At 43.3% G+C, this 27,996-nt stretch overlaps 1 protein-coding gene across 6 annotated transcripts in view; it reads left to right on the top strand.

Annotated features, from left to right (window-relative positions):
* The window catches only part of ACTN1 (actinin alpha 1), an 87,428-nt gene that overhangs the window by 18,216 nt on the left and 41,216 nt on the right, over positions 1–27,996 (top strand). For all 6 annotated transcript variants that reach the window (XM_032112679.1, XM_032112677.1, XM_032112680.1 and 3 more), the window contains exon 2: positions 22,801–22,915. In XM_032112679.1, coding sequence (XP_031968570.1) covers positions 22,801–22,915 — 115 coding nt within the window. The remainder of the gene's footprint in view (positions 1–22,800; positions 22,916–27,996) is intronic.

Raw genomic sequence — 27,996 nt, 5'->3', positions numbered from 1 at the left:
GCAGTTCATTTGTAAAGACCTGCTTTGACCTCCTTAGAGCTTCGACACGTGGCAGCAACCTGCAGTGCTGCCATTTCTGAAGACAGATTGCAGAAGTCTGTTTTCCCCCATGTTTCTAAAGGTCTTTTTCCACCCCCCCCGCTTTCTGTCTTATCTGAAAAGTCACATCATCATCCGTGGATAAAGTTTGTACGAATTAAACACGAGAGGGGAAGGATGAAGAGGTGTACCTTTCCCCCCCTTCTCTGTGATGAAGCCAATGCTAATGGAAAAAGAATTTCTCTTCACAGTCCTGTTATTGGGATCTACCTTCTTAGAAAACTCTTGGGCTGAAGGGAATTAGAAGAGGTTTTCTGATCTAAGCACAAGCTTGAAATAAACCTGTCAATATGTCTGCTAGTAATGTCAGAAGGACCCTCCTTTTTCTTTCTCAGCCACAGTGAGTTTTTAGTCCTTTGTACTTCAGGAGAAAAGGAGATGAATTCCTGCTTTCTGTTCTGTTGAGTGCTGGCATGGCTGCTAACGTATGGTACTGTTTCTTAGCCACAGATATTAAAAGTATAGCACATTGAGTCTATCTTGAATTGTCTTTTTTATTTTGGTCTTACACTGAACTGCACTACTGTAAGAGAAAGAGAAAGCTACTTGAACTTCCAGAAATACTCTCAAATTTCTCTAACTAGAAAACTTGTGGTGGATGGCTTAGGGTGCTAGCAAGATATGTATTTTCATTAGATACTGACAGACATTGTGTGGACATTTTTGGAATAAGGTTTTTAGGTTTTCTGAAAAAAGCGACAGTAAATGTTCCTTGACTGTTTGTACCAAGGTAATTTGACTTCCACATGGTAACTTAACACTGCTGTCATCTGCATGTACCTTGCCTCACTCAGATGATTCTTTATTTGAGAAAACAGCACACATGATGGCAGTGATCATGACCTGCATGTCCTGCCATTTGAGTTATCTATTTCTCTGGTTTGAACCAGACTGAACAGCCATGCATTTTCTTACGTGTAACCATTAGGACAGTAGTCATGTGTCAGTTGTGATACTAAGCTGAACTGCAAATGTTTTGCTTAGCAACTGTTGCAAAGGAAAATTGTCAGGCAACAGCAAAATCAGGAGTGGTGAGTATGGAAGGCACTCTTTGTGAGAGATGAGCTGTACTCTGATGTGTTATCTGTGACTAAGTGATTTGGCATTTTCTTACACAAACACATAAGAATATGAGCGTTTATGAACAGATATCAAAGCAAGTTCAGTCTAATTCCTTAGGTCTGCCTATGCTCTTGCTAACCTGGGTATAGTAGATATTTGCAGGCAGTTTACCAATACAAGGCAGCAGGGTCAAAAGCTTGATGGGGTGGTAACTTCTACTACCAATCCTTGGGGAGCAGTGAGGAATTTCAGTGTCCATCCAGCCGTGGTAACTGAAGAAAGCTGGTTGTCTTAGTCATTCTCCATCATGAAACCGTTCGTTTTCCTGTAAAATACAGGATGTACCTGAGAGGACTATGACCAATACTGTATTTGAGATTTCCCTTCTGTGGGATTACACCAAGGTTGATGGCGATGTAAGTACGAGTATGAATGAGGTACTGGTGTGTCCTCTCTTAAGTATGGAGCAAGACAGGGCAAAATGATGAGTGACACCATGTGGTGTCTGCAGAAGTCCTTGTTCAGTAGTACTGGCTGTGGAGCCGGAGGGTGAATCTACGGTGAAGTAGGCTTTAATTTTGTCATTTATAGGTGTGCACATATTACAGAGAACACTGGGTTTAAAGTCTCCATGAAGGGGGCTAAGCCAGCAGTCTTAGGGCATAAAGTCCAAAATAAGGAATCGGTACTAAGCTAAACAACTGCTTTAAGCATTTATGTTAAGGAGTGTCTGTGTTCATGTCTCCTGCCCTTGCTGCTGTAATCTTAACAAGAGACTGTCTTAGGAGAGCCATATGCATAGCAGTTGGGTATCAGAATACAAATACTGTCAAGGTAAGTGCACTTTCATTAGGTGTTACTTATTCATGGGAGAAATGATTAAAGGCAAAAGAAACCTACCTTGAACTGGCACATGTGATGTGCCTCAGAGTGTGTGGGAGCCTTTCTACTGGGGTAATCTGTGAGAGGGTGCTTGGTACATGTCTTACAGACTAGTTTTTACTTGATTATTAAATTCTATGCAAAAAAAAAAATAGATAAAAAAGTTATGTAAGGAATACTCAAGGTACAGCCTAGTAGTAGTCTGCCCAGACTGCTTCCCCAGTCTTGAAGCAGAGGTTTTGTTTTTCCCAGTATCCTGCTGCTGCAGTAGTGAGGTTTTACAGTACTTCCATTGCCCTTACGGGCCAGGGCTCAGTTGGAACCAGAGCATTCTCTCCTCAGTACCTGCCCTTTCTTTCTTGCCTGTCTCAAACGTGGATCATGTGGACGGGGGAATCGCTGTTTTTCCTGCGTGACAACACAGCTCAAGCAGAAGCTCTCCAATATGAAAGCTTCCATGTTTGAACCAGGCCATGCAGGAAACTGTTCTCAGCAAAGTGTTACCTTTTTCTAAAATTTGCTTCCTACCTGTGGCCAGGATATTTCTGCAAGTCCTGTCCCTTCTGATGGAAGGATACCAGACATCATGTCGAGAGAGGACCCGTCGCTGTGATGGGTCTCAGCAAATCTGGTCTGAGCACTGGTGCCACTTGCTGTGCTTTGGACTTGCAGTTACGTCATTCTGTCTGCCCCGTATGGTTTTGTGTCCTCCTATTAGGAATACTCCTTGTTGCAAGCTTACAAATAAAGATAGAATTCCTGCTGCCTCATCCTACCCTCAAATGAAATGTCTTGTGTAAATAATTTGCCTTTCCCAAAGCAGAGACCTCATGTTTATTGTTCACATCAGAAGTGGGAGCATCTCCAACCTCATTCCCTGCTGTACCTGTGAGGTTTCAGTCATGGTAGTAAGGGGTGTGTGTTGCTCTGTTACAGAAACAGTGCTGTAGCTGTTATAGTTGATCCCTTCTGTGTCTCCTTCATCACCATCTCGATGAGCATAGTGTTAAACAGGCCCTGGGGATTCTCCAAATCTGCTGGAGGAGGCAGGTGCTGCTGGCAGACACTGGAGAAGCCTGTGCTGTTGTTACTGACTCTCTTTTCCTTGATATTAATAAAAAAGACTGTTCTAAAAAAAAAAAAAAGTGCTACTTGGATGCACCTGCTTTTCCAAAGGCTGCACAGCTGGTGGAAAGGAAATGGTGTCTGACAAGGGAACAGGGGTGTGTAAGCATCCTGCATAGCTTCCAGGGCCTTCACAGTGCAGGCAAGAGGGTTAGTTTAAATTAGATATAAGAAAGAACGTTTTTACAATGAAGGTGATGAAACGCTGGAACAGGTTGCCCAGAGGGGTGTTGGATGGAAACATTCACCTGGAAACATTTAAAGTCAGATTGGATGGGGCTCTGAGCAACCTAATGTAGTTGAGGATGTCCCTACTCATTGCAGGGAGGGTGGACTAGATTGAAGGTCCGTTCCAACCCAATCTATTCTATGTTTCTGTGCATCACAGAAAACAAGGTGTGCCCATTGTCCTAGGTAAAAGTAGTAGTTCCAGCTACCCATTTGCAAGTATAAAGCAGCGGGCATCCTTGTACTTTGTTCTTCCTGACAAGCCAGACCGCAAAGGGCTTCTGTGGTCAGGAGCCACATCTGAGAGTTTCAAAGGCAGCATATGCCAGTTGGGGACCTTACAGCTAAAAGAGCATATATTTCAGATGAGATCAGAGCTTACTAGAATGGAAAAAAAAAAATCTGAGTAAAGATATGAGTTAGAGATATGATTGCATGCATACTCACAGGCAAATAATGTGATAGTTTACACTGGCTTTGATGCCCTGTTTTATGGGGGGTGCTGAAGCACTACTTTTTGAAGTAGCCCAGTTCTGATATCCACCCAGAATTTGTGTCTTTGTAAGACTATTTCAAAACTTGCAATACACAAGGTAAAAAGTACCCCGTTCTTTGAATGGTTTCACTTTTGTGTATGAGAGAAGGGCACCTCCCCATGCTGCCCTCAGAGCTGCTATTGTCACTGGTAGTTAATATGCAACCATAATGTCCACAGAAAATCTAGGTTTCCGCAATTATTTCTGTACCTTGACAATGTCTTTTCCAAGAGTGGCAAGGGAGGGGCAGGAAAGGAGAGATTTCCTTTGTATTGCCTTAAAAGAGCTAAGCAAACTAACTAAGCCACAGAATATAGATCTGACCTTCATTTAAGTCAAACTCTGCATAAAATCTGCTGTAAATATATGGAACAATTACTGCATAATTCTATCCAGCTCTTTGCTACTGAAGTGTAAAACAGAAGTACATTAAACATCTCAGATGATTCAAGGCATTTGCTTACAAAAATGTTTTGTTCCTGCTGTCTTGTTGCAGGTTCGGGACCTCACTGTGCTCTGCATGCAGGTACAGCATGGAGCAGAGTGCTCTTACTGTGATGTCCATAAATTCTTGTTCATACTGTTCTTTCCTCACCTGTACTTGCAGTCTCACATGTCGGATATTGCCATTTGTTAAGGGAATGAGTTTGTGGCGCTTCCCTGTTTTGTCCCAGTTTATTTTGAGTTAATTTAGGATCTAGTAAGATGTTTGTGTAGTTCCAATACAGCAGAATCCTTGGGGAATTATCACCAGTGACTTTTGTCATTGTGTTACTCACATGTCTTTGATTAAATCTAGCTCTTCACAGCTAGACTTTATAAACCAAAATATGTTTACACCTTACTGATCATCTTCTTTTTCTGTATCACTAGTAATTATACCAGGTGATATTTGTGCTTGTATGACATTTTGTGTAACCCCCTGCTTAGTTCTCTCCACGATGGAGACTGGCCACTTTATGCTTTCATTTTCCATCCTCTAGCTCGTTCCTATTCCAGAAGAGCTGTTTCCCTGTGAAAACTCAATTATGTCAATGGGGAAAATAAGCCAAAAGTTGGGCAACAAAGAGGAAAGGTGCAAACTGCATCTCATTTCTAGACGTGTGGCAGAATGGGACAAGCCAAATAGGTTTGTTCCTTACCTAGACATCAGCACACTTGGGGCAGTGTAGGGAGCCAGAATTCATTAGTACTGCTGCTTGCTGAATGGCTTGCTATCAAAGAATGAATAGGTTAATATTTGACTTTGGGGATGAGGCATTACTTTTCAAGAAGAGCTGAAACCAATCGAATTGAATACAGCAGTATGTAGGAAAATGTGCACTAGCATTATTTTGCATCTTTCAAGAATGGCACGTTGTTTGTTTTGTTACTATTGATTTGTTTGAGTTGCCTAGGACAGCTGATATATAGTGGTCAGTGGCTAAGGCAGCATCCTGGAAAAAAAAGCTCTACTGATAACCAAAGCAGCTGTGGTTTTTTGATAGCCCAGCAAAGAGAAGAGGAGCCAGGGACACTGCTTCCATGATGTTTCAACTTGATTCCATCTTAATGATTAGCCATGACCACTTAAAGCCTTCACTAGGAAGATGGTGTTGACTTAATGCCTGTGGCAGGTGCAGTCAGTTAAGCTGTACTTCGGTAGCCGGCACATCTGAGAGCCAGCCATCTGGTAGTGCAGATGGAGGGGCACTACTCTTTGGGTGTTGTCCTCTCCTGCCTTTTGCCATGAGACAGTATGTTCTGAAGTAATGGATTTCCATTCCTTTGCCTGGGAGGGAAGGCCTATGGTTGGATACCCATTTTGGTCACCTGACTAGAAGGCTGGTGGATTGCCCTTGGCGCTGCAGTTAAACTAGCTTCTTGGTGGGGCTTTCTTTGTGTTCATCAGGTCTGGCACAGTTTTTGAAAGCAAGTGCAAAACACTTTGTCTAAGTGGGAATTAAGCTCCTGTGTTGATTCTACCACATGACTCTTCAGAGATAAAGACCTGAAGTACAATTTATCTCAAGGAGGAGGAAACTTTTCTAGGGCCATGGTTTCAGCTGCAAGATTCCATTTGCTCTCAGGTGAAAGGGTAGAGAAGCTGTGAGGGCTCCTGGCCCAGTAGTTGGAAAGCCAGGTCTCAGCCTTTAAGACTTTGTGAAGAACGTGTGTTTCTTGGGGTGGTCGAAGTGCATGGAGGGCTACTGAGTTCTCTGTTAAATTCAAGCAAGTGGGATAGAGATGAAGAACAGCATACAGGCCCTTTAAGAATAAATTGGCAAAAGAAGAACTCAGTATTTAAATTTAGTGCAGATGAAGAGGGAAAAAAATTCCCTACAGCATCTGGTTTATATTACTGCTCTCTGCCTCAGTAGAGGGTGTGTTTACAGTGAAGCTCTCTGGTGCATAACGAGGGGGGTGCTCAAGCTGTTTGTTTCTGGGGAACTCTGACCTGAGGGTATGCCTTGCAGCCATCTCCATGTCCTCCCTTTGGCCTCCTTAACTAATCCTACCTCAGATGTTGAGCAGAGTGGAGGGGTGCCCTGTTGGGGATGAGATGTCTGAGCACAGCAGTTCAGCTTCTAGGGTTCTCCAATATTGCTTGTTGTCATGGCTTCTTCCCATTTTGCTCAGCCTAGAAATGGAAGCAAATAGTCCTCTTATAAGTTTATGCAGACATATTAGGAGTGGCTATGTACAAAGACTAGAACTGCTGATGTGTCTGTGTCCCAGCTGTTTTAATGCTTTGAACAGAGCTGGTCACTTTGGATTTTTCTAAATGCAAGTTTGAAGCTCAGTGTGGGAGGTGGAAAGAGCAGAAGAATGGCTGGGTTTTAGTTGTGGTGGAATTTCTATTTTGTGTGTATGTGTTTTGTTTATTAAAGTGTGGTTTGTGGTCTCTGAGCAGTTTCAGCAGAGCCCAGAGCCAAAAGGAAACCTGAACTAGTAGCAGTAGTGGGGTGAGCTGCTCATCAGAATGTAGCACAGCTTTGCATAGGTAGTGCTTTACAGAGGCCTGTGGTAACCTGTGCAAATGCTCACCTCCACCAGTAGCTTGTGCATCCTGTGGTGTATCTCCTTAAGAACTGACTGCACCTGTGGTCATGAGTGCTGTAAAAGTACAGCTGGACTCACAGTAAGCTCCTGTGCTCTGTTTGACAGACAGGGAGATTAAAAATTAATTTGATTTACATATCACCTGATAATATATCTTGTATTGTAAGATTTCATCATGTTCAAGGCTAAAATACAAATTTTTTTTAGACCTAGAGCTGTGGAAAAAATAATTCCTTGCCCACAGAGCTAGTGATCATTTCAATGTCTGCTATTTGAAACTTTTGGGAGTAGATGCCATATGCTTCCAGGCAGAAGGAAGAGAAATGGAAAATTCTATATTTATGTTCATTTATAATAAAGATTTTTCATATGGTCATTCTCTCCAGCTGCTGCTGGACCAAAACCGGTTGCCACCACTGCTAGACTGAGATTAAAACTTGTAACACAAACTCTTCACTCAGCTATTGTTGCAATTTCCCTCATGCAAGAGTGCACAAAGCTAGAGCCCATCTTCCCTTTTTCCTCCTCCTCTTCCAGAACAAGTCAGAAGCAGTTACCGTCTTGCAATTTTCATCAACTCTTCTCTTTAAACAGTAGCAGAGACAAATAATTAATATTTGCCTGACCCTACTCAAATTGGTCACCTCAACTGTTTGTCATCCATCTCCCTACAGGTGAATTGAAATTTAAACCCTACCCTTGCCTCTATGCCATCCTCTTTCAGCAAACCACCATCTTGTGAGCTGTCATGTTCACTTCCCAATGACTGTCCTCCTAGAGACAGCCTGCTATCACTACATTCAGGAACTGCATGATTGATGGCAAAACGGGCAGCACTGTGTGTGTGCCCTTTTCCTTTCCATGATGCTTTGGGGAATGCTGGTATGTAGGGGTTTGATTAGCAATTCTTCAGTTGTGTCTGTGAGGTGGTTTCCAAAGGGAATTGCATCTCCCATGAAGTGCACCCTCTAGACTTCTGTAAAGTACCATCCTACTGGGTAGCTTATTGTGGACAGTGCCTTTAAACAAGTTCCTGCAGAGCAGAAGAAAATGGGAGCATGAAGCATCTGAACTACAGTTCCCAAAAGACATCACAATTCCACTGCCAGAGCAAAATTCTCTAACTTGTAACAAAATATTTTTATTATGTGCACCCTTGCTGTAAACAGATCCTTTTCTGTAGAGCAGAAAAAAGCCCAAATTCTCAGAGCTATCCTGAAACTCGCTTTTCTAAAAATGGGGTATTTGCAGCCATCAGTGGGGAACACAATTTAAGAAGGAAGTATATGGGAGTATGGTTAGGGTTAAAATGGAGCTACAGTAAGGAAGGGAAAATACTAACAAATAATGTACAGTTGCTTGTAAAAATTTACTTTTAGCTTTAGTTCTGCTGGGATTTTACTCTTCTTCTGTCTTTGCCCTTTTCTAAGATACTTGCATTAATGCACAGTAACTTGGGACATTTGTCATGGCACATAAGAATTGTTCCAATCCTCTTTATTCCAGCCTAAAGTTGACTAAAAAAAAAAAAAGAAAAAGGCCATCTGAGGCTTTTTATTAGAAGTAGCTAAGACACTGTAAACTTGAAGGTGTATTCATTTTCCTTGATGAAAATACATGATTTTTCTTCTGTTTTTGGTCCTCTGCCTGTCTGAAGGCTCCTCTTAGTGAGGGAAAATATTGGAGTTTTTTCTCCCATTCCTTAACTGAGCTGTGGCAACAGTGCTAACGTGTTCATACTCAGAATGATGCCTCCTCTGGTCTAATGAAGAATGCACCTTTTACGTCAATGGCCTTTCCTATAAATGGAAAGGCTTGGGATATGTGTGGAGCACAGTGAGAAAAAAAACCCCAGCATAACGCTGGCACTCACCATTCAGTTTACGTCATTCGTCCTCTCTTGTGGTGAGCTCTTTGACCTCATCTCCTAGAAATGAGAAAATGCAAGAATTTGAATGTGTCTGTGGCTAGGGCTTAAATCACACTCTGTCCTCAGCCATTGGAGTTGCTACAGATCCAGCTCCTGCGTTCAAGTATTTCACGTGCTTTCCTGGCTGCCCTGTGTGCCAGTTTCCCCAGCCAGATGCAGTAGAGTGGTGTTACTAATATAGGTTATGTTTGGGCTTGTCACATCTTTTCAGAGGGTGACTGTGGAGAGCATGACTTTATGAGAAGGCAGACCTGGGCTGGTCCCCAAGTCCTCACCAGTCAATGGCAATGTCTGTTTGCCTAAGGCATTGATAGTGAGACTTGTGTCCCTTTGTTCTCTGTCTCTCAGAGAACACAGTTTGAAGCCTCCAGCATTTTGACATGGAAAAATAAAAAGAGTAAACATTTCCTGATGGGCTGAACTGGCTGGTTAGCCGTGTTTTCCTCCCAGTTCCTTCTGCAGTGTGTTTCCTGCTATGTTCCCTTAGGTTTTCCTGTCATCAGGACGGTGAAAATCTTGCTGCTAGGTTTAAGAAGAGATCAATTTTTTCCCAATAGTATCTGGTAAAGTGTTCTGCGTGTCTGCTTTTAAATAACACAGCAGCTCCGTACGACTCCTTTGGACTTGGTTAGAGTCATCAGACATTTTCTGTCATTCTGCCACTCTCCCCCACAGTGCAGGGCCTGAACCCAACTCCCAGCAGTCAGTGGAAACATTCTCCTTGGTAGCATTTGGGTTAAGTCCAGAAAGTTTGCTGACTGCCTTTCCCAGGCTTTACCTAGGACAGCTATTCTAATAAGCTCAACACTCTCCCTAAGTATTGCAGATCCCTGGTGAATGTGTCTTTAAGTCTCGCTTCCTTTTCTCCTTTTCATAAAAGTTTTGGAAAATTAGACTATAAACCCTGTAGCACAGCCTTTTAAAATAATAAACAATACTAACAGATATTAGCTCAGAGCTACTGTGCTGCTAAGAACTGGAACTGCCTTTGCTAATGGTTCAGGTTGAATAAAAGATCAAAGAAAGAAGAAAACAAAAATACCCAACAAACTGGAATGTTTCTCTTCTGTTTTTAATCCTTGGTATCAGTCCCACATCTGACTTCCTTTAGATAGTGTTCCTTGCTTTGCTAAACTACATAAACAGTCTCAAGACAAAATAATTAAGATAAAAATAGATAAAAATATGAGGCTTTACTCATTAGATCAAGAAAGTGTTTAAAGATTGCATCTCCTTAAAGTTAAGTATATTGTCCTTAGATTCCTAGCCTGAATTTTTAAAGGCTGTGGGCAGGGCCAAGGAGCATGAGTTTGGAGCAAAGACAGCAAATTGAAGGATGCACAGGAGGGTGCTGTGCTGTCCTCAGCCAGGTGTTATGTTGGGTGAGCCTCCCAACATAACAGCATTGCCTCCACCTCTCTTAATGCAATTGCTGGTTTCTTAGGATGTTTGAAACATTGGACCACAGCAGTCTGGAACCAAACTCCTGCTGTAATTATGCCCTATCATCATTTTTAATCTTCAACTGTCCTTTTTTTCTTACTTTGTTTCAAGACCTGCATCCTGGCCTGAACACAACATACTGGGAAGACATGATGTGAGCTCCCCTTCTTTGCTCCATTGCACTACTGAGCCTCAGTTCCCATGTTTGCTGGGTACTAATCTCTGTGGGGGGCTGTGCCCTCCATGCCTGTTACAGCTCCTACCTTAGATAGCCATGGCTGAGCTGTGCTTTACTACCACCAGTGTTTCTGGCACCTTGGCTTAGATACTCTACACTGTTTTTCACTGTGCTGTCCAGGTGTACCCACAGACTTGGCACAGATCACTCAAAGCACACCTCAGTACCAGTCAGGACTATATCTACTGCATGAAGATAGGAGATCTCATTGTTTACAGTGCATGTGGTGGTAAGTCAGTGCTAGAAGCTTGCAGTGGCATGCAGATGCCTTAAGGTCCATGAAGATGCTCACTAATTAGACCCTTCCTCAGGCTGTGATGTATACTGAGAAATTACTTGCTCTTCAGTGTCATTGTAGAGTGTTTAAATCCTGTTGTATTCTACTCTTAGATGACATATTCATGCCTAAGCACAAAATATGTCTTAAGATTCCAGAAAAGACCATCTTCATAATCTCAGCACCCACAGTAGCTTTCACACTTTCGGTATCCAATTAAAAGTAAGTCTCAATGCAATTCAATTTTAAATATGGCCATTACCTTAATAAATACTCATCCCCACAACCACAGGACACAGAGACACTGATCTATATCAAATTTTGTTGTTGTTAGCGGTTTCATTTAAACTATAAGCTGGTTATTTAAACTGTAAGTGAAAAAACTGTTGAGCCTACAACTGTGCAAATATGTGAGCCCACCTAAGAGTTAAAGCCTGGGAGGCAAAATGCCTGTGGTCAACTCCCAGTAATTCACTGAGGATCTGATCATTCTGACACTGCTTGTCTGTGCAGTGTTGAAGGCCTGGAGGTTCAATTAGACACGGAGTGGATACATTGGCAGGCTTGTGCCATAGTAAAGACTTACCTTCTCTTCATGCATGAGAAGGTGTAGATGTCAGTCCCATTCCAGTTGTCTGTGCTGGCTTTACAGAGGCAACAGCAGTAAAAGGTGACAATTCCTGCTGCTCTGTTTGTGTGAATGAAAGGAGCACATCTGCTTGGGGGTAGATGGAGGAGCAGTTCCACCTTCTCAGTCTCTCTGTTGTTCTGTGTTGCAGGGGTGGAGGTGGGAGGAAGAAGGGTTGCCCAGGTGGTCCCTTTTCAGAGTTCCCAAGGCTCAGTTATGTATTTGCATTTTAGAAGACACTTACTGCTCACATGGGTTATCAGTGAGACTTTTTTACAGTGTCTTTATGTAAACGTTCAGTATCTCATCTTCACCCAGATCAGTTAAATCATTTCATCCAACAATAGATGTGACATTCCCTACTCTGACCTGACATTTTATTTATTCCAGAATGGCTGATGAATCTCCCATGCAGCTCTCACACAGGCTCTCAATTATCTTATGGTTGAGTAATGGCAACATTCTTTTTTTTCTGACCTCCATGAAGCAATCCAATCATACTCACCCAAAGAGCTGCAGCAATAATTTTTGTCATCCATCACTTTTAAACATGCCCTTCGGTTCATGTCTCTTCAGTAGCATCCCTTTCTTCACCTCATTAAATATGAGGTACCTACCTTTGTTTTCAAGGCCCTATTTCACCTCTCCCATTCTTACCTCTACAGGGAGATGTCAGCCCGCACTTGTATCAGCCCCTGATGCCAACTGTGTGCTTGTTGCATTTTCAATTGCTTTCTTGCTCTCGTTTGTGCTGCCTTGCTTGCTTAGGTGTGATCTGCTGTAGACTGGCACGTTGTTTCCCCTGCATTAGGCTGGCAGCACCAACTGCATGGACCAAACTAGAGGGAAGTGCACCATGGCAGCAGGATGTAGCTATTGAGACCAAGGTGATGGCTCCAAACGTTGGAGTGTGGGGGAGATTCAGTCCTGAGGTCTTGCATAGGAGGCTACAGTTCAGATACATTTGTGTAGCTTGTAGGGGTTGTGAACTGTTTGTTCTTTTTTCAGATAGGATCAGTCTTTTTGTGGATCAAGTTTCTCTTTAGTTTACTACGATCTTGATATAGAAAATGACAAGAGCTAGGTGGTGGGTGTGCTTAGACCACTGCCAAGCACTCTGACTAACACTGCCTACTGGTTTCCACCCTCATCTTGAGTCTCACATTGAAGTGCTTTGGAGCACAGAGCAGCTTTTAGCCCTGTGTATGGTAGTTCCTAGCACAGTAAGATCCTTCAGGACCCTTACTTCTTTGGTAGCACATGTGAATCACAGTCATCTTGTCCCAGGAGCTATTTTCCTAATTTTGGAAAAACCCCATTTCAGGTGAATGATACTACCAATTACGGACCTTATTCAAAAAGCGACTCTTCCGGAGCTGGGAATAACCCCCCTGGAACTGGGAATTATGTGTTTCACAGTTGCAAATGAGTGTGAGAGCTCTGAATGCTGACAGCACATTGTGTCAGGGACAGTGATGATGACCAAGGGGACAAATGTATCCAAAAATCTTACATTTTTTCTGTATGTTTTATCCAAGAGTTGATGTTACTGGTGATGAGAGTGAAGCCCAAATACATAGTACATCTGTGCTGCTATGTAGCTTTCTGTTGGATACAGGTATCCTGATTCCTTGCTCTTTGACGGGGAGCTCCAAGGCTTCATGCCAAATACTGTTTTGGAGGCTCTTTCTTGCTAGAAATGCAGCTATCATTTCTTTTATCCGAAACATTTGCCATCATCCCTTAGAAAACCAGATTATTTCAAGTTTTTTCTATGTTCCAGAGCTGCAGCGTCCCTAAACTTCTGCCAATGCTTTGTGCTAATTTTGCAGCATCCATACAGAGCAGTGGGCAAATACATTAAGTTGTTTCAATTATTCAGCCTGTTTATGTAGCTCTTTATTTAGAAAGCCTGGATAAATGGATCTGTAACCTCCTCTCCCTCTCTTCCTGTTCATCAGCAAAGTAAACAGCCAAAGAAGAGCCACAGAAAAAACACCACCTGTGAATCCTCCCAGGAAGTTCTGGGCAGCCCCTACACTGCAGAAGGGCTTTCAGCCAGATCAGCTCCTGCACTGCTGGCTCTGTGGACTCAGTATAAACTGATAGGCCCCACACATACACCTTCATGGCAGAAGCAAGACAAATCTTCATTGGAGCATTGTCTGCCTGTGAATCCACCAGAGGGAAGGTGCTTCCTGACCTCCTTTGAGTTGAAAGATGTCTTGTACCTTTGGTCCGTGCTCTCAGATAGGCCAGAGCTGGAGCAGAGCTGCATGTCCTGCTTTGTGTTACAGTGCCAGGTGTTCTCTGTCTTCCCCCCAGCCTCTTCCTGGGACCAGGTGGGTGACACCTCACCTTCACAGTGAAATCAGTACTGGGTCTGGATAAACCTGGATGGCGAGATGTAAAGTGTGGGCCTGCCATCAGGAACATAAGGCTGCTCGTGCAGGTTTTCATCGTGGTGTCTTGGCCCAGTCCTGTGCTGAGCAGTTGGAGTTCAGCTTCCATGAATTGAACAGTCTGGCTTTCAGTGGTTTGTTGCCACTTTTCAGTCTATAAATAGTTTCATCCTAGTGCAGTAAAGTAATTTCTTCCAGTATATTTTCAAATGCTATAAAGCATTTGGGAAATTCAGCATATAAAATGCAGAGACAAGCTCTGTTTAATTTTTGTTGTGAGAGAGCTTGAAGCAAGTTGACATTTATGAGCTGATTTCATAGGAGAGAGAAGAGTATAATGAAGAGTCTTGCAGTCTGAACTTCATGATAAACTCTTAAAGACCTTACTTCTAGCTAGTTGATATCCTTGTATAGTTTTGAGGGGATTTTTGTAGTTTTTGCATGTTCGAAGGCTTCTTGTGTTTTCCTAGCTCTCAGTGCTCTTTGGTAACTCAGGGATCAAGAGATCTTATACTTTACTGATCTGAAATGCTAACCAACTCACTGATTTAATGGTCAGTAGCTTTCAAATACCAGAAGCAGATTCTTCTTGAAATGGTGCAGTTCTGTAGCAGAAGTGGAGTTAAAGGCTCCAGAGGCACAAATGTAGAGGAGAACAAATACTTACCCTGTGTTGGACAGGAAGTGTGCTGGATTAAGATTTCTGCCCTTGCCACTTTAGCCTGTTGTTAGCTAATAAAAGGGCATGTTCTGGCTCCAAAGCAGTTAATACCACACCAGTGGGAAACCAATGTGGAAAGACTTTTGGTTTTCTTCTTTTGTCCTGTCTTCCAGGATATGAGAATTAAAAACTAAGCAAGACACTGAGAACTCTATGCCACTGAGCAAAAATAAAAACTCCTGCACTGAATTTACGTGGTGCTTCTTGCAAGTGATGTGTTGCTGATTCATTGCCAGTGTCCAAAAGGATGAACTGGCTGTCAGAAGAGTTTATTATCTCTATGCTGCAGTTCCTAGCTCCTCTGGACAAAGAGACTTCAGTGGAGAACTTCATACCACCAGTGGGATCCAAGCCAGCTTACGCCGTTATGCTTAGGGATGGAGCTCTTACTGCTGTAGTATTGTTCTCATCCTGAGCTGCAGAGATGGGTTTTGGAAAGTGGCTAAGAAGTAGTGACTGAGTTCTGTGTTTCCAAATTGCAGGGGCTGTGCCCTGGGGTTGGTAAATGCAAGTAGACTTACAATTTGCCTTTTCACCTTCAGTAAGTCCTGAAGCCACCAAATGGCTCTTTGAGCACATGCTGGTACTGCACAGTACAGTGTAATGATACCTCCTATTTTCAGGGCATAGCACTTGAGAAGTAGTGTGCTCTCTATTTTGTTTTCCAGCTTGGAACTCAGCAGCTGCAATTAAGCCAGAACAGGACATTAGCACTGACGCTAGTGGTACTAAACTCTTTTGTGCGGAGTTGGTGAAATTGTGCTGAGTGTCTGTAATGATTCCTTCTGAATATCCATTTAATTCCTTCAGCCTTTCTAAAAGGCCAACTCTATTGGAAAGCAAAGCTCTTCACTGTGCAGCATCCATCTCATTGAGCATCATACCTGTAATTCTTTAGAGGTCAGCTGCTGATAGTGTAACTTGTCAACACAAACCAAGCTCTTTGAACTACCTCTGTGTCCTGGGGACTGGATTTGGAACATAAATACCAAAAGGTTTATCAAGTGCCTTTCTTTTTTTCAAAATTGTAATGTGGCTTCAAATGCAAAGCAACATGCAGTGAAGGTATTTCAGGTTAGAAGATGAGATTGGGGAGTATGGCAAATGGTGACTTTTCTCTTAATTCACGCTCAAATAAAAAGAGCTTTGAGTGGTTCCCTGTACTTGTGACAAAGTTTGTGTAGAGGATCTGCAATACCTAGAGCTCCCCTGTGGGGAGAGGACAACTATTTTTGAGTATTTTTGGGCACTCTAGCAGACGTCCAAATACACCGAGGAGTAATCCAAGAGGTGTAGTATACAGAAGTAGGGATGCAGTAGGTCTGCACTTCCTCCATCACTATTGAAAACCAGTAATATGTATGTGTTTAAAGCTTCTGCCACTTGCAGCACATGGGCAAACAAAATATTCAATGGGCCAGTTGTACCTCATGGACAGCCTTTTTAATACCCAGCTTTCTTCACTAGGGTTGTTGGTGTGATCTGTTATGACCAGCCATGGCCTTTCTTGTGCCAGGGTGTTGACAGGATCTAGGATTACTTTGTAATTACTCCCCAATTAAATGAGTACCTCTTTGTCAGCTTATATCACAGACTTGTGCAGAAAAAAAGCTGCAACCAAGCCTGATAATTGAGTCTGTGTTGAGTGTGGGGAGGGTGTTAAGCAGCCACCCACAAGACCCCAGCATTTCTTCCAAGTGCTTTAAGGTGTGAAAGGAGGACTCAGAGCAGTAGCATTAGGAAAGGGAAAAATCACATGAGACCCTGGGAGGTAATGCTGGTAATGAGTTAGTACTGAGTGAAGGGAAACTGGAATGGATTGTTGAGCTTTATTTTTCATGGCCTACCCAGCCAAATCCTTCCAATTAGTAAGTTGATGATGGCCTAGTCTGTTCAAGGAGCAAGGGAGAGATATTTGTGGTGGCTGTGGGTTAGCATCCTCCTTAATTGATACAGTATGTTCAGCTTCCAGACTACTAAGGTGGAAAGGATCCCTTTATGGGGCAGCTGGACTCCTTTATTAGTAATCCTATTGCTTAAAAAAAGCTATGTGTGGAGCAGTTTTCTGCCTGCTATAATAAACTATTAGCTGTTATTAGATGATTGCGTTAGTCCTTGTTTCAGATAATTTTATTTAAATAAAATTCCTTGCAGCATGGACTCGGCTGTAGAAGTTGTTGCAAGAATTAGCTGATCTGCCCCAGCAGTCCTGTAAGGAATGTATGGCGTTGCAGTACGCAGGAGCCACGGAGGGTTTGCGTTCAGGCCAAGCAGAGAATGCAGCCCGGCTGTGCAGTCAGAAGCCCAGGTGCACTGCTAACTACATGACTAGCAGAAGTGCAGCACGTGCAGCTGGGTAAATTGATTCTGTTTTTCACCTATGTATGAAGTACTGTTTGAATATCCTGCTTTCTTTTCTGGTGAGTGGAAAGGGAGTACTGCTGTCATTTCTCCTACAACACTAGAAGAAAGCCTGGGCTAGCACCCATAGCTTTCAGCCCACTCAAGACCTCCCTTTGCAGAGAACATGTGTAGACAGCATAAAACTCTGCTACTAAACTGAGATTTGTGTGCTAGCAGCTCCATCCCCTTCTTACCAGCAGCCAAATCTTTGTGGACACATCTCAACAGCAGAGCTGTGTTGAAATATCTAATTAAAATTCATCCCCCAGCATAAACACAAGGAAGGAGGGTGTCTTGGTGACTGTGAACACTGCCTCCCTTTGAGCCCAGTGGTGGTGGTCTGGAGAGGCAGTGCTCCAGTGAATTCTTTTGCTTAAGCCAGACCTTTCTCCTGTCAGAAAAGAGGCAAGCAGCACTGCTCTGGCTCAGTTACGGCTTCTCCAGGGCTGTTACACAAATATGGCAGTCTCTTGGCCGTGTCAGAAAGTTTACATTCACCCATGGAAAGCAGGGCTGTGTGGAGAGTGATTTAGCAAGGAGAGAAGTAAAGAGCATCTGGAAAGGTCAGATAAAGCTGGAATGTCACAGCCACAAAGAGATGAAACTGCCTGTTTATTTTTTCTTTGTATCTGTCATTTATGTGGTTGTGGTAGCTTCAACATTTACACTGCTAGAATTGCTCAGCAGCCGAAGTGCCTTATGCCTGCTTGCTTTGAGCAAAGAGCTCTCTAGATTGGCTCTGAGTGATATCGTGGTGCTGTTGCTGCTTTCCAGGCAGAAACATTCTTTAAAATGTTGACATACTGTCCTGCTTCCCTAGGTTTCAGGAATTCTGCCTGAACCACTTTGGTACCAGAAAGGTACTCAGATTGGAAATAACAGTGTGGAGGGGAAAGGTTATTGGCTTTCAGGAACAAAAGCAAATGTTGAGGAAGTGCAAAGAATACCAGAGAGTGCAGTGTGTATGCACACTTAAGTGGTATGGGTAGGTTTGCAGTTGACATGGCTGAGAGATATCTGGAAGGACCTAGCTGAATCTCATTAGAGTTTTGCTTGCAGGACTAGCTATCACCGGGCTCTTGTTTTAATTAGCTTGTGACCAGGAAAGGGTTAATACAGTGAAGAAGCAAGGATTTTTTTGTATTGTGTCAAGAAAAAGAGTGTGCATGCCTGTTAAAATAGGTATGCAGGTAGGCTTGTAGAGGATACCCCAACAGCAAATATGCTGAGGCAGCAGAACAGTTAATCATATTTATTTGCTTTAGGAACATTTGTTATTCTCTTTATTATCCGACACGTTATATTGTGGTAGAATATGAACGTGTTGGTGTTCATTCAGCACCCAGCAGCCAAATTGCAGGAGGTGATCTTGATGTCTGGGATCTTGCTGATCAGGCTGGGGTGTAAAAAGGAAAAAAAAAAAAAAAACAGCTACAAATCTTAACTAGGTTGGGAGCAGCGAGTACAGAGAGCAATGATGAGAAATGCATCCATGTACATGCAAATACACAGTTGCTCCTTCATTAGGCATCCTCCATAGTGAACAGTGAAAAAGAGACAGACCTGCAGGGGTGTCCTGGCAATCTGTTGTGTCCAAAAATGAAACTAGGAGTACAATATATGGAAAGATCCAAGGGCCAAGAAATACAGCTCTGTTTGCACCTCTTGTGCAGTTGCCAGAGAAAATTTATGGTGTGAGGTTTCTGTGCTATTATTTAACAGTAAGTAGTTTTCCGGCTCTGAAATTTCCATAAGCCTCAAGATTAACAGACTATTTGTTTTCTTGTCTTTGGGACAGGGAGTTAGAAGTAAGCAGGAGAATAATCTCCAGACTTCTGTGTCTGCAGACAGCAAGGAAGAACATCTGCTGCTTCCGAGCAGCTTCCCACCTGGCAGTGTATTTTTGCCCTCTGAACTGGGGTGCAAGTCGCCTCACCCCAACAAATGCAGGTGTGGTGTTTTTTGGTGTTTTCTTCCTTGCCTGGCTGCTCCCAGGGCCAGGCCTGCAACAGAAAGGTGGATGGCTGCTCTTGACAGCCCTTTCCACTTCCAAAAACTTGTTTGCTGGTGACAGGCAGCACAGCGGGGCTTAGTATCCGCCCCGAGCCAAGTGCCACCAGTAGCTGTGACTCAAGGCGTGGGGAGGAGCGGCTGTGTTGCCCAGAAGGTAGATGGGGTGAGTGGGAGGCTTCAGTAGGTTTCCTAGAATAACAAAAAGGATCCTGTGCAGGTGCATGAAGCCAAGTCAGTAAAAACGGCTCTAAACAAGACTGCCGGGATTGCAAGACCCAGTGGACAGCAAAAATTTCAGCTCTCCCTTCTCTTGCTTCCCTTTACTTTTCTGGCGCATTTGTCTGGGCTTCTCATATCTGTCAGATCTCTTTCCAGTTTACTACTCTGAAGTAAGAAGATATTTTACTGCTCTGCGGTATATGCAGTAAATGCAACATAAAGCTGTTTTCTGATGATTGTGTTTTGATAGATACTGCTCTGGGTTGATCTGTGGTGAATATAGTTTGTGAGTCCCACTGCAGTTATTAAAAGCATTCATAATCCTGCTTTCTTGTAAAATGGCCTAATGCATCTACACTGGGATATTAGTTGTTGCTGTTCACTATGCTAATGTGCTGCTCATAGCATTATGCTTGTTGGAGTTCATGTAGGACCTGAAGAATGCCTTGAGAAAATGTCTGCACATCTGGGAATTGTTTCATGGAAACTGCGTGTGCTCTATCTATTCACCCTTCATGGTCCATGTTCTTGAGAAGCTGAAGTGTCCACTCCGCCACTCATGGGTAATGGCAGTGTTTTGCAGAATTGTGTCACTTCAGCCTGTCTGAGGCCATGATGAGATGGAGATGGTTCCATTTGAGAAGTTGGTGCTGACTCTGGGACTTTGTTTCCTACCAAGCCCTGGGTGACTCTTGCAGCAATAAAAATACTCTCACTGATCTAGTTACCCTGCCAGACTTTATAATAAGGAAAAGTTTAGAAGATTTGTAGTTTGCATTTAAGTTCATCTGTGTTTCTTGGAAGTGTAGAACTGGTGGCCCTCTTCCACCCTCAAACCATGCAGAGGGATGCCCTGTTGAGCTCTATTGGGATTATCAGTGATTTAAAGCAGAGATGTCTGATCTGCTTTGAGCTGATGGAAAACAAAACTGAAATTATTTCAGAGAAGTCAGAGAAGAAATAAAAGTGCAGGTTTGTGGCCTGTGAGTTAGATCTCAGGCTTCCTCCTCAAATCAACACCAGTTTTGTAATGTCACCCAGGGCCAGGCACTAGCTCAAGGTATCTCGCTTTTTCTGCTTTCCAGATATGAGAAGGAGGTTCATGGGCAGCCACAACCTTTCTGACATAAGTTGCTCGCATACTTTGATATGTGATGATGATGATGTACCATTTGAAAGCATCTCTGCTGTCATTTGCCTTTCTGGAGGAGTGAAGTAGCCTGGCTGCAAAAGGGAGCCAAATAAAATTAACCTCTCTTGTAACACAGCTCAGGCAGTAGCATGAAGGAAGTAGAGCCAAAAGAACGTACTTCAGGATACAGGGCCCTTTTCCAAATAAAACCACTCTTATTTGAAAAAAACCCACCACCTTTTATTTCTCAGGGGGTTAACAATAAAAAGCAATAAAAGGTGCTTAATTACTTACTCTTCTTTTTTCCAAGCTTCCAAATCTGGAAGGAAACCAGGCTATTTTTGAAAAAAGATCACAGACTTTCACAATACATGCATCCGTCCAAAGGACCATTGCCATAAAAGTATTTACAGCTGTGCTGTTATCCTGCTCCATTCCACAGTCCCAGTGGAGAACAAGGCCAGAGTGCAGCAGTGGAAAGCTCTGCAGCTGTTGAGCAATGCTTTTTCCAAGGAAAGATTCTGCCACACTGTTTGTGGTGTGGTGAACTCAAATAAGAGCAGGTTAGCAGTGAAAGCCCAGCGTTGAGACCACTCAGAACAATCCTGTTGCCCTTTGGGATAATCTTTCTTTTGAAATCCTGTGCATGCTATAAGTAATAGTGAAGCATTTCTAAATTTTTGGCATGCTGTGCTTCAGTATTAGATGAGTCCTTCCTTCTGTGGTTCCCCAGCAGCCTAAAATGGCATGGCTTCTGTGGTCCACTCCACCCTCCTGCTTGGCCCTTGTATGCCAAATTTTCTCTTGTAGAGGCTTGTTAGATGCTGCTGAACTGCCTCCGTGCACTACTGAGCAGGAGACCTTTAAGAAAGTAAACAATTTTCTTTGCTGGGTCAGTGAGTTGAATTGGACCAGATCTGGGAGAGGGGGGGAAGACTTTACTTGTGGTAGCACTGAGATTTTGGGTACATTCATTTGTGAGTAACCTCACCCTTCTATTTAGAGAGTGACTGAGGGTTTATCAGGTTGTACAAAGGAAAGGGTTTACTTGGTTTGCTATTCAAACACTGGGAAACACACTCATTAGCACTTGAACAAACCTTGTCCTCCTGGTTGCTACCATTTACTCTTCAAACAGTAGTTTTGTGTCAAACGGCTTCTGCTTCTTCAGATGAGATTGAGCTCTTTGATTCACCTGTTTAAGTCTATGCCACGCAGAGGTGTCTGAGGTGTTTCATATTTGCTTCTTGTGTTTTGACCATCAAACTTTTCTCTTTCAGACCAGTTGACATGGTACTCTTTTGAGATAACCCCTTCTGTCACATCTCTTGGAAGAGATGGTCTCTCCCCTGTCAGTCCCCCACATGCCCATTGTTCAGAGCATGGGCTTACAGATTGCACCCACAGAAAATGTGCTGTCGTCTGTTGTAGTGAAATTGATTTCTTTCATATGAGAGATACTTTTATCCTGACTACTTGAGGTCAGAAGGTGCTTTCAAAAATGAGTTATGTTTAGCTTGCATAGTACTGACTGTATTGTAGTTTGGGCCTCAGTCTGTCCTGCACTTCAGACTCATCATTCCAGTGGTGGTGCATTGTATCACTAGTTACAGAGTGGCTGTGATTTTTATTAGTGAGATGGCTGCAGTGATGCTTCTGCCGGAGGCTCTCAAGTAGTGGGAGTTTGGGGCTGTGCTAGACAGTAGTGTCTCTAAGTAATGGTTACTTACATCCTTTCTAGGACCTGCACTTCTGCTGAGATGGGTGATATTATCCTTATTCAGAAAGTATTTACTCCTCCATGTTGTGGGGGAGGAAAGGTGGGACAATCAAAGGGGAGGGAGGTCTACTTAGCAGCTAGTCAATGAGAATGGAGGCAGCAGGACAGACACTCCTGGAATGTGATTTATGTGGCTAAGGGGGTCAGCATGCTGTTCTTCAGTGTCTTAAGGGCTGCTGGAGTAGACCGGAGGCAGTTGAAGAATGGTTCTTGTTTGTTCTCAAGCACATCTCTAGAGACAAGATCATCTGGAATGCTGTTCCCTGTTCTCCTTTATATTAATATGTGTCATCTAATACCACTGGAAGTCCTTAGCAATCTGAGCACTTAGCATACTTTAAAATCAGTTTCAAGGTATTCTAAGCCAAACAGAAAATGAGAAGCCTCTCCAGTACATCAGATGTGCTAGAGCTGTAAAATGACTGTCTCAATTCCCTCTGCTACAGAAACACTTTGCAACTTCTTTGGATGTTTAGAGGTACAAATGCTTGTGCTCCACAAGGACATTGGATGGAGAGGTGATAACCTAACGAGCATTTGTCATGGTACCTAGCAACACTGCTTTGGTTGGGAACTGTTGTTTGGTTTGTGGGAAGATTACTGACTGCTTTTTTTTTTTTTTTTCTTTCCTATATTTTAGACATTTACAGCATGGTGTAATTCTCACCTCCGCAAGGCTGGGACACAGATTGAGAACATAGAGGAAGATTTCAGGGATGGTCTTAAACTCATGTTACTTCTGGAAGTCATTTCAGGTGAGAGAGGTTCTGTGTGGTGCTGTCCATGTAGGATACTGACTGCAAGGGCTGTAATGCTGCAGTTTTTGCTGGAATGTAAGAACAGCTGCTTCCTGGTTCAGAACAAATTTCTGCCTAATAAATATATGTCTCTAGCAATGACCATTTTGGAATGTACTCCAAAGCTCATGGCTTGTGCAGGCTGCCTGTTGCATTCCTGCTCTGGCTTCTTGGCTTTTCTCGGCCTGTCAGGAATGCACAGCCTCCTGTGAAGATCCAGGCAGTGGCTCTTACTGTTTGGCAGGGCTGATGAAGCAGCTCTGGGAAGTGTGGGAATGCTGCACTGGCAAATCACACCAAAGCCACATGGCAGTGGGAGTACGATAGAAATTACTGGAAGAAAGGAGTCAAACCAGTAAATCTTCTGTGTCATTCAGTTTCAGCCATGACTGAAGTTTTTCCATTCTAGTTTCAATCTGAGCTCAGTGCTCAAATCTTCATGGGGGGAAAAAAACATCCCAAAGAAAAGCATAATCCTATAATAGTCTGAAATAAAAGCAGTGGCATGAACAAGTTAGGTCAGATTTGTTTTTACTCTGTGTCACAAGTGTCCCACTGCTAGACAGATATCTCCCAGGGATTGTTTCATATAAGCAGTAATCCCTTTTGATATGCCTTAGTAGGAATAAATACCTTAGTAAAGTGTTGTAGGATGGATTGAAAGAGGGCAAGACTGTATTTTTCAAACTGGGGTTGTTCACCCCCAGCTCACAGACTTTGTTTTGATGGCTTTTAAGCCAGTTACAGCAACCCAGTGACTTGCATTCCTGACCTTGGTACATTTTCCAATAAAATGGCCGTGATAGAAGCACTCACATTGCCTTTCCTATGTCCCTCTTTTCTTTCCTTACCTTCCTTTTTCTCCATTTTATGGAAAGATTCTGTCAGTTTATTGTCAGTGTTTGTCAGAAATTATGAATATAGAATGGAATCTCAGGGGGTTTGCCCATACTGGTGGGTTGGAGGGATCAGAGTTTAAAACATTGTAAGAACTTTGCAGTGTGCAGTGCCTGTAAGAAATGAGGTAGCAGAGTCCTGTTAGTTTGTCTTCTGTATTTATGTTCCCTCACAGAGGCAGGGCTGCAGCCTGGACATTGGGGCAGATGGGCCTTGGTGGCTTAGCTTCTAATCACTGGACTGGAAGATGGGGGGAGAGAAGGATGTGTAGGAGAAGGCAGATGAGGCTTGGTGCTAAAGCAGGGGGTCTTGTATCTCATGCTGCTTAATTTCCTTGCATCATCTCCCATTCTTCCTCTCTTGTTGTCCCTTTGGTAGCCCACTGGCAGGGCCTGTCAGATCCACCTGAGTTTGGGAAGAAGCTAGCAGCTTCCAATTGCAGTGGTGTGGGCATGGCACGTACCTGTCCCAGTGCAGAGCAGCTCTGCCTGAAGCCTGCTGCTGCATGACGAGTGGGCAAAGACATGGGGACAGCTGGGGACTGCATCCCACTAGAGACCATAGTCCTTCACACACTTAAGACTGAGCATCCTTGCCCTAGAGACAGCAGAAGCCAGAACTGCAGTTCTCCTAAGTGCAGTGACAGAAAAAGAGAAACGTGGCACATTTTTTCCCCATTTCACTTCCATCATTGCAGTTCCATTACCCATTCTGAGCCCCACTGCTCATACAGAGCCTTCTTCCAGCTGCCAGCTCCACTAGCAATCCCTTAGGTCTGGAGCTGGGGAAGTAGCCGCCCATATGGGGAGCAGCGTGTCTCCTGATTGTTTGGCAAGGGCTCACCTGTATGTTTTTGCCATGGTTCCTACTCATCATCTGCCTAAATGGTGAGTCTCTGGGTGGCTGTTAGCCCTTCAGTTCCAGCTTCTGGCCTTTCCTTTCAACTCTTGGCTCACACCTTCCTCGTCACGTATTTTGGGGGACTGCAGAGCTGCTGATTGGGAATTTGCCATGGGCAGGGTTAGTCTGTGGCAGGCTGATCTCCTCTAACCCAGAGGATGATGGCCATAAGAGCTTTCGGCCATGAGAGTGCTGGGTCGGCTTGGCTGAGAGCCACATGGAGCCGAGTGCCTCCTCCACCTGTCTGCCTGGCTGGGATGCGTGGGACTGAGGGAGCACTATGTCTCTCTGTCCCTGCTGGAGAATGGCTGCTGCCACTCTGTGCCATGGCAGGAGGGATGGAGCCTGCATCAGGGGAGCTACTGGAGACCCTACGGTGGAAGAGAGACTGCCAGTGAGACTGTGGGAAACCTGTACCCTTGGGAACATGTTGCTGCTGAGCAGCTAGGGCAAGTAGGAAGCAGTTTTCCCATCCAGTGCAGTTTCCCAAAGTATGGGAAGCAATGATGGTCTGCAAGAGGAGAATGCTTCAGTTTTACTCAGTGTGGTACCTTCTGGAGGTGAGCTGTGCTGCTGACAGCTCCCCTTTCAGCCCCACCAGAGACCCTTGTTTCCCTAGTCACTGTGTAGTGGGCGAAGTTCCATGGCCTGTCCTGGGACTTCCTCATTGCGGGTCTTCTCTGGTTGGCCTCTGTGGCTGGAAGTAACAACTGCAGCTCGCCTTAAAAACTGCCCGAAAAGATACACTTTCATTTTTCACTTTGTGTTTCCTTCCCTGACAAAACTGTTTTAAAAATCTACTGCAAGACTGAAAAAGGCTAAACTCAGGTTTAGTGCTTTTAAAATAAAATTGTAAGGTGCTTTTTATTCCCTTTGAAGAGACAGAGGCACTAATTGAAATTTTTCCTAAACAAATTTGCAGTGAACAACTTCTATGCCAACACATCCTTGCATTGTTTGGCTTTCAAAGCACAGCCTTGGGCTAGTATATGAGAATCAGAGTGAGAAGTGAGCAGATGATTTTCATTGTCTCAGCTAGAAGTTCTGAGAAATAAAACCAGTGATGGAAATAGCTCAAAGTAGAACATATTTCTAGCAGGCTTCCTTTTAACAGTCTACATCATTAATAATGTATGGCATGGCACCAGATGATGCGTTTTTCTGGAAATCTAAATCTGTAATAAAGTCCAAGTCTGAAGGAATAGCAGTTGGGTTTTGAAAGCTAAAAAGTTCCCAAAGAAAGGATTCTAAGCAGGGAGAGGTTTGCAATCACCATCAATTGCTTGAGGATCTCATGGCTGTCAGGGGGAACAATCCTGCTGTCCCCAGCCCCGGGGAGAGCAGTTCAGATGTTCTCCACTGCACTGGCATTGCACATGCAGCCACAAGGTGAATTGGATCAGCTTGCTATTCCAGCTGAAACCTAATCACCTGTCTTTATTTTTCTTATTGCAAGGCTAGTTTACAGTCACACGAACTGAAGAAAATGGCTGGTTTTTAGCTGGCTTAACCCATTTGTTGACATTTGGCTGCGTAAGACTGCTTAAGTCTATCGTAAAATTACATGTAAAAATGTCGTTGTGAAACTGTCACAAATAACTGTCACACAAAATGCTTCAACTTTTCTTTAGAAAGACTAGCATTATCCAAGTGGAAAAAGAAAGCAGTGTACTGTGACATGTACTTGAGGTTCCATTAAAGCAAAAGAGCTGGGTTTTTTTAATCTTACAAAGGAAGTAATGCCATAAATACACCTTTTTACTTAAATTGTCAGACATCAGTGTTTCCTTTTAAAACTGAATCTGGTTTTGTCCTTAAGCGTGAGAGGTAATGACACCAGCATACAGTAACTACTGAAACACTTTTTAAAGGATTGTCATTTCTAGACTTTTTCCTTTGGAGGACATGGTTATGGAGATAGTATTCTCTTCTCTGTTTTAGCTTTTCCTCATGCCTGTGTTAGGAAACAAGCCAAGTACTTTTCTTTCTCACACTTAAGCCTAAAATAAAGGGTTTGAGTCAGCTTGCATTGGCTTAAATATTTAGTTCAAGATATAGCAGGAGACTTTTGGAACTGAATAGGTCAGGTGAGTAATTACTTGCCTAGACTTGCCCATTTGATCTCCTTTTAGTTATAACTTTTTTTAAGTACAAAACCTACTTGGATTTTCTTTAGATTGTTTTTGTATTCTGCAGCTTGTGATCTGGAAGCAGATGTTGTCTTCGCTTAAAATGTTGTGTCACATACAGGTGGTTCCTGAAATCCCATCTAATTGTATTTCTAGTTGAGGTTTCTTTGAAAAGTCCACCTGTCCAAGCTTTAATTTGCTTACTCTGAGTGTTTGGATTATTGTTAGTAAAAGTAGACTGTGAGTGTAGTTACAAGCAGCCTATCAAGAAGGACGTGACTGCACTTAATGCACCTCTTTCAAATAAATAAGGTCGGAATCGACCAGCTTTGTTGCAGTCAGGAGCTGGGTGTTATCCTAAGACTGATTTCTATTGGATACTGACCTGTTCTTACCTCAGGGCTAGGCTGCTGCCTTCTCTGTGCCTCTGTATAAACATTTCAAATGCACCTGTGTAAAAGACCTAGTATAGAGTCAGAATTACATCAGACTTAATGGAAAGGAGTTGAGGTGACAGTCCTTACAGTTATAAAGCCACTTTGCCAAAGAAGTAATTTTATTTCCTGCTACATTTGGCCATTCAGTGGAGAGACTAGAAAGGTAAGAGATTTGAATCTTGGCTGGGGGAATGAAAAGGCAAGGTACAAGATCACCCTCATATTTGACTGTAGGTAGTTCCAGGGAGAGATTTGGTTTGTAAGTTGGGTGTTGCAAATGCTGGAGGAGAGCTCCTCGCCTGTCTTTGTCGGGAAGGGGAGTTTGTGCTCTTTCCAGGCCTTGTTATCTGTGTCTGGAGGATGTTGGTTCCACTGCCTAGCTCAGTGGGGTTTTAACAGACTTTTTCACTTTTTCACTTTTTTCACCTCTGATGCAAACCTACTCTGCAAAGGACTTGACAGGTTCTCTGTAACCAACTTACCTGTGATGCATCAAAAAGATATTTTTCTGTCTGGTTCTTTCTAGAGGTGCTTAAACAGTGAGCGTGGCTGTCCTGAAAGGATGCAGGGAAGTCTACTCTCTGCCAGGCTGAGCAGTGGGAGCCACACCCCAGGAAACATGCACCAGGGAAGAACAGGTTCAGAGTTATTTTCTAATACTTTTTTTTCCCCCTCT

The sequence above is a fragment of the Corvus moneduloides genome, chromosome 6 (genome assembly GCF_009650955.1).
Source record: "Corvus moneduloides isolate bCorMon1 chromosome 6, bCorMon1.pri, whole genome shotgun sequence".
Taxonomy (NCBI): domain Eukaryota; kingdom Metazoa; phylum Chordata; class Aves; order Passeriformes; family Corvidae; genus Corvus; species Corvus moneduloides.
The sequence above is the reverse complement of the archived record's forward strand: the minus strand, read 5'-3'. Positions and strand labels throughout refer to the sequence as shown.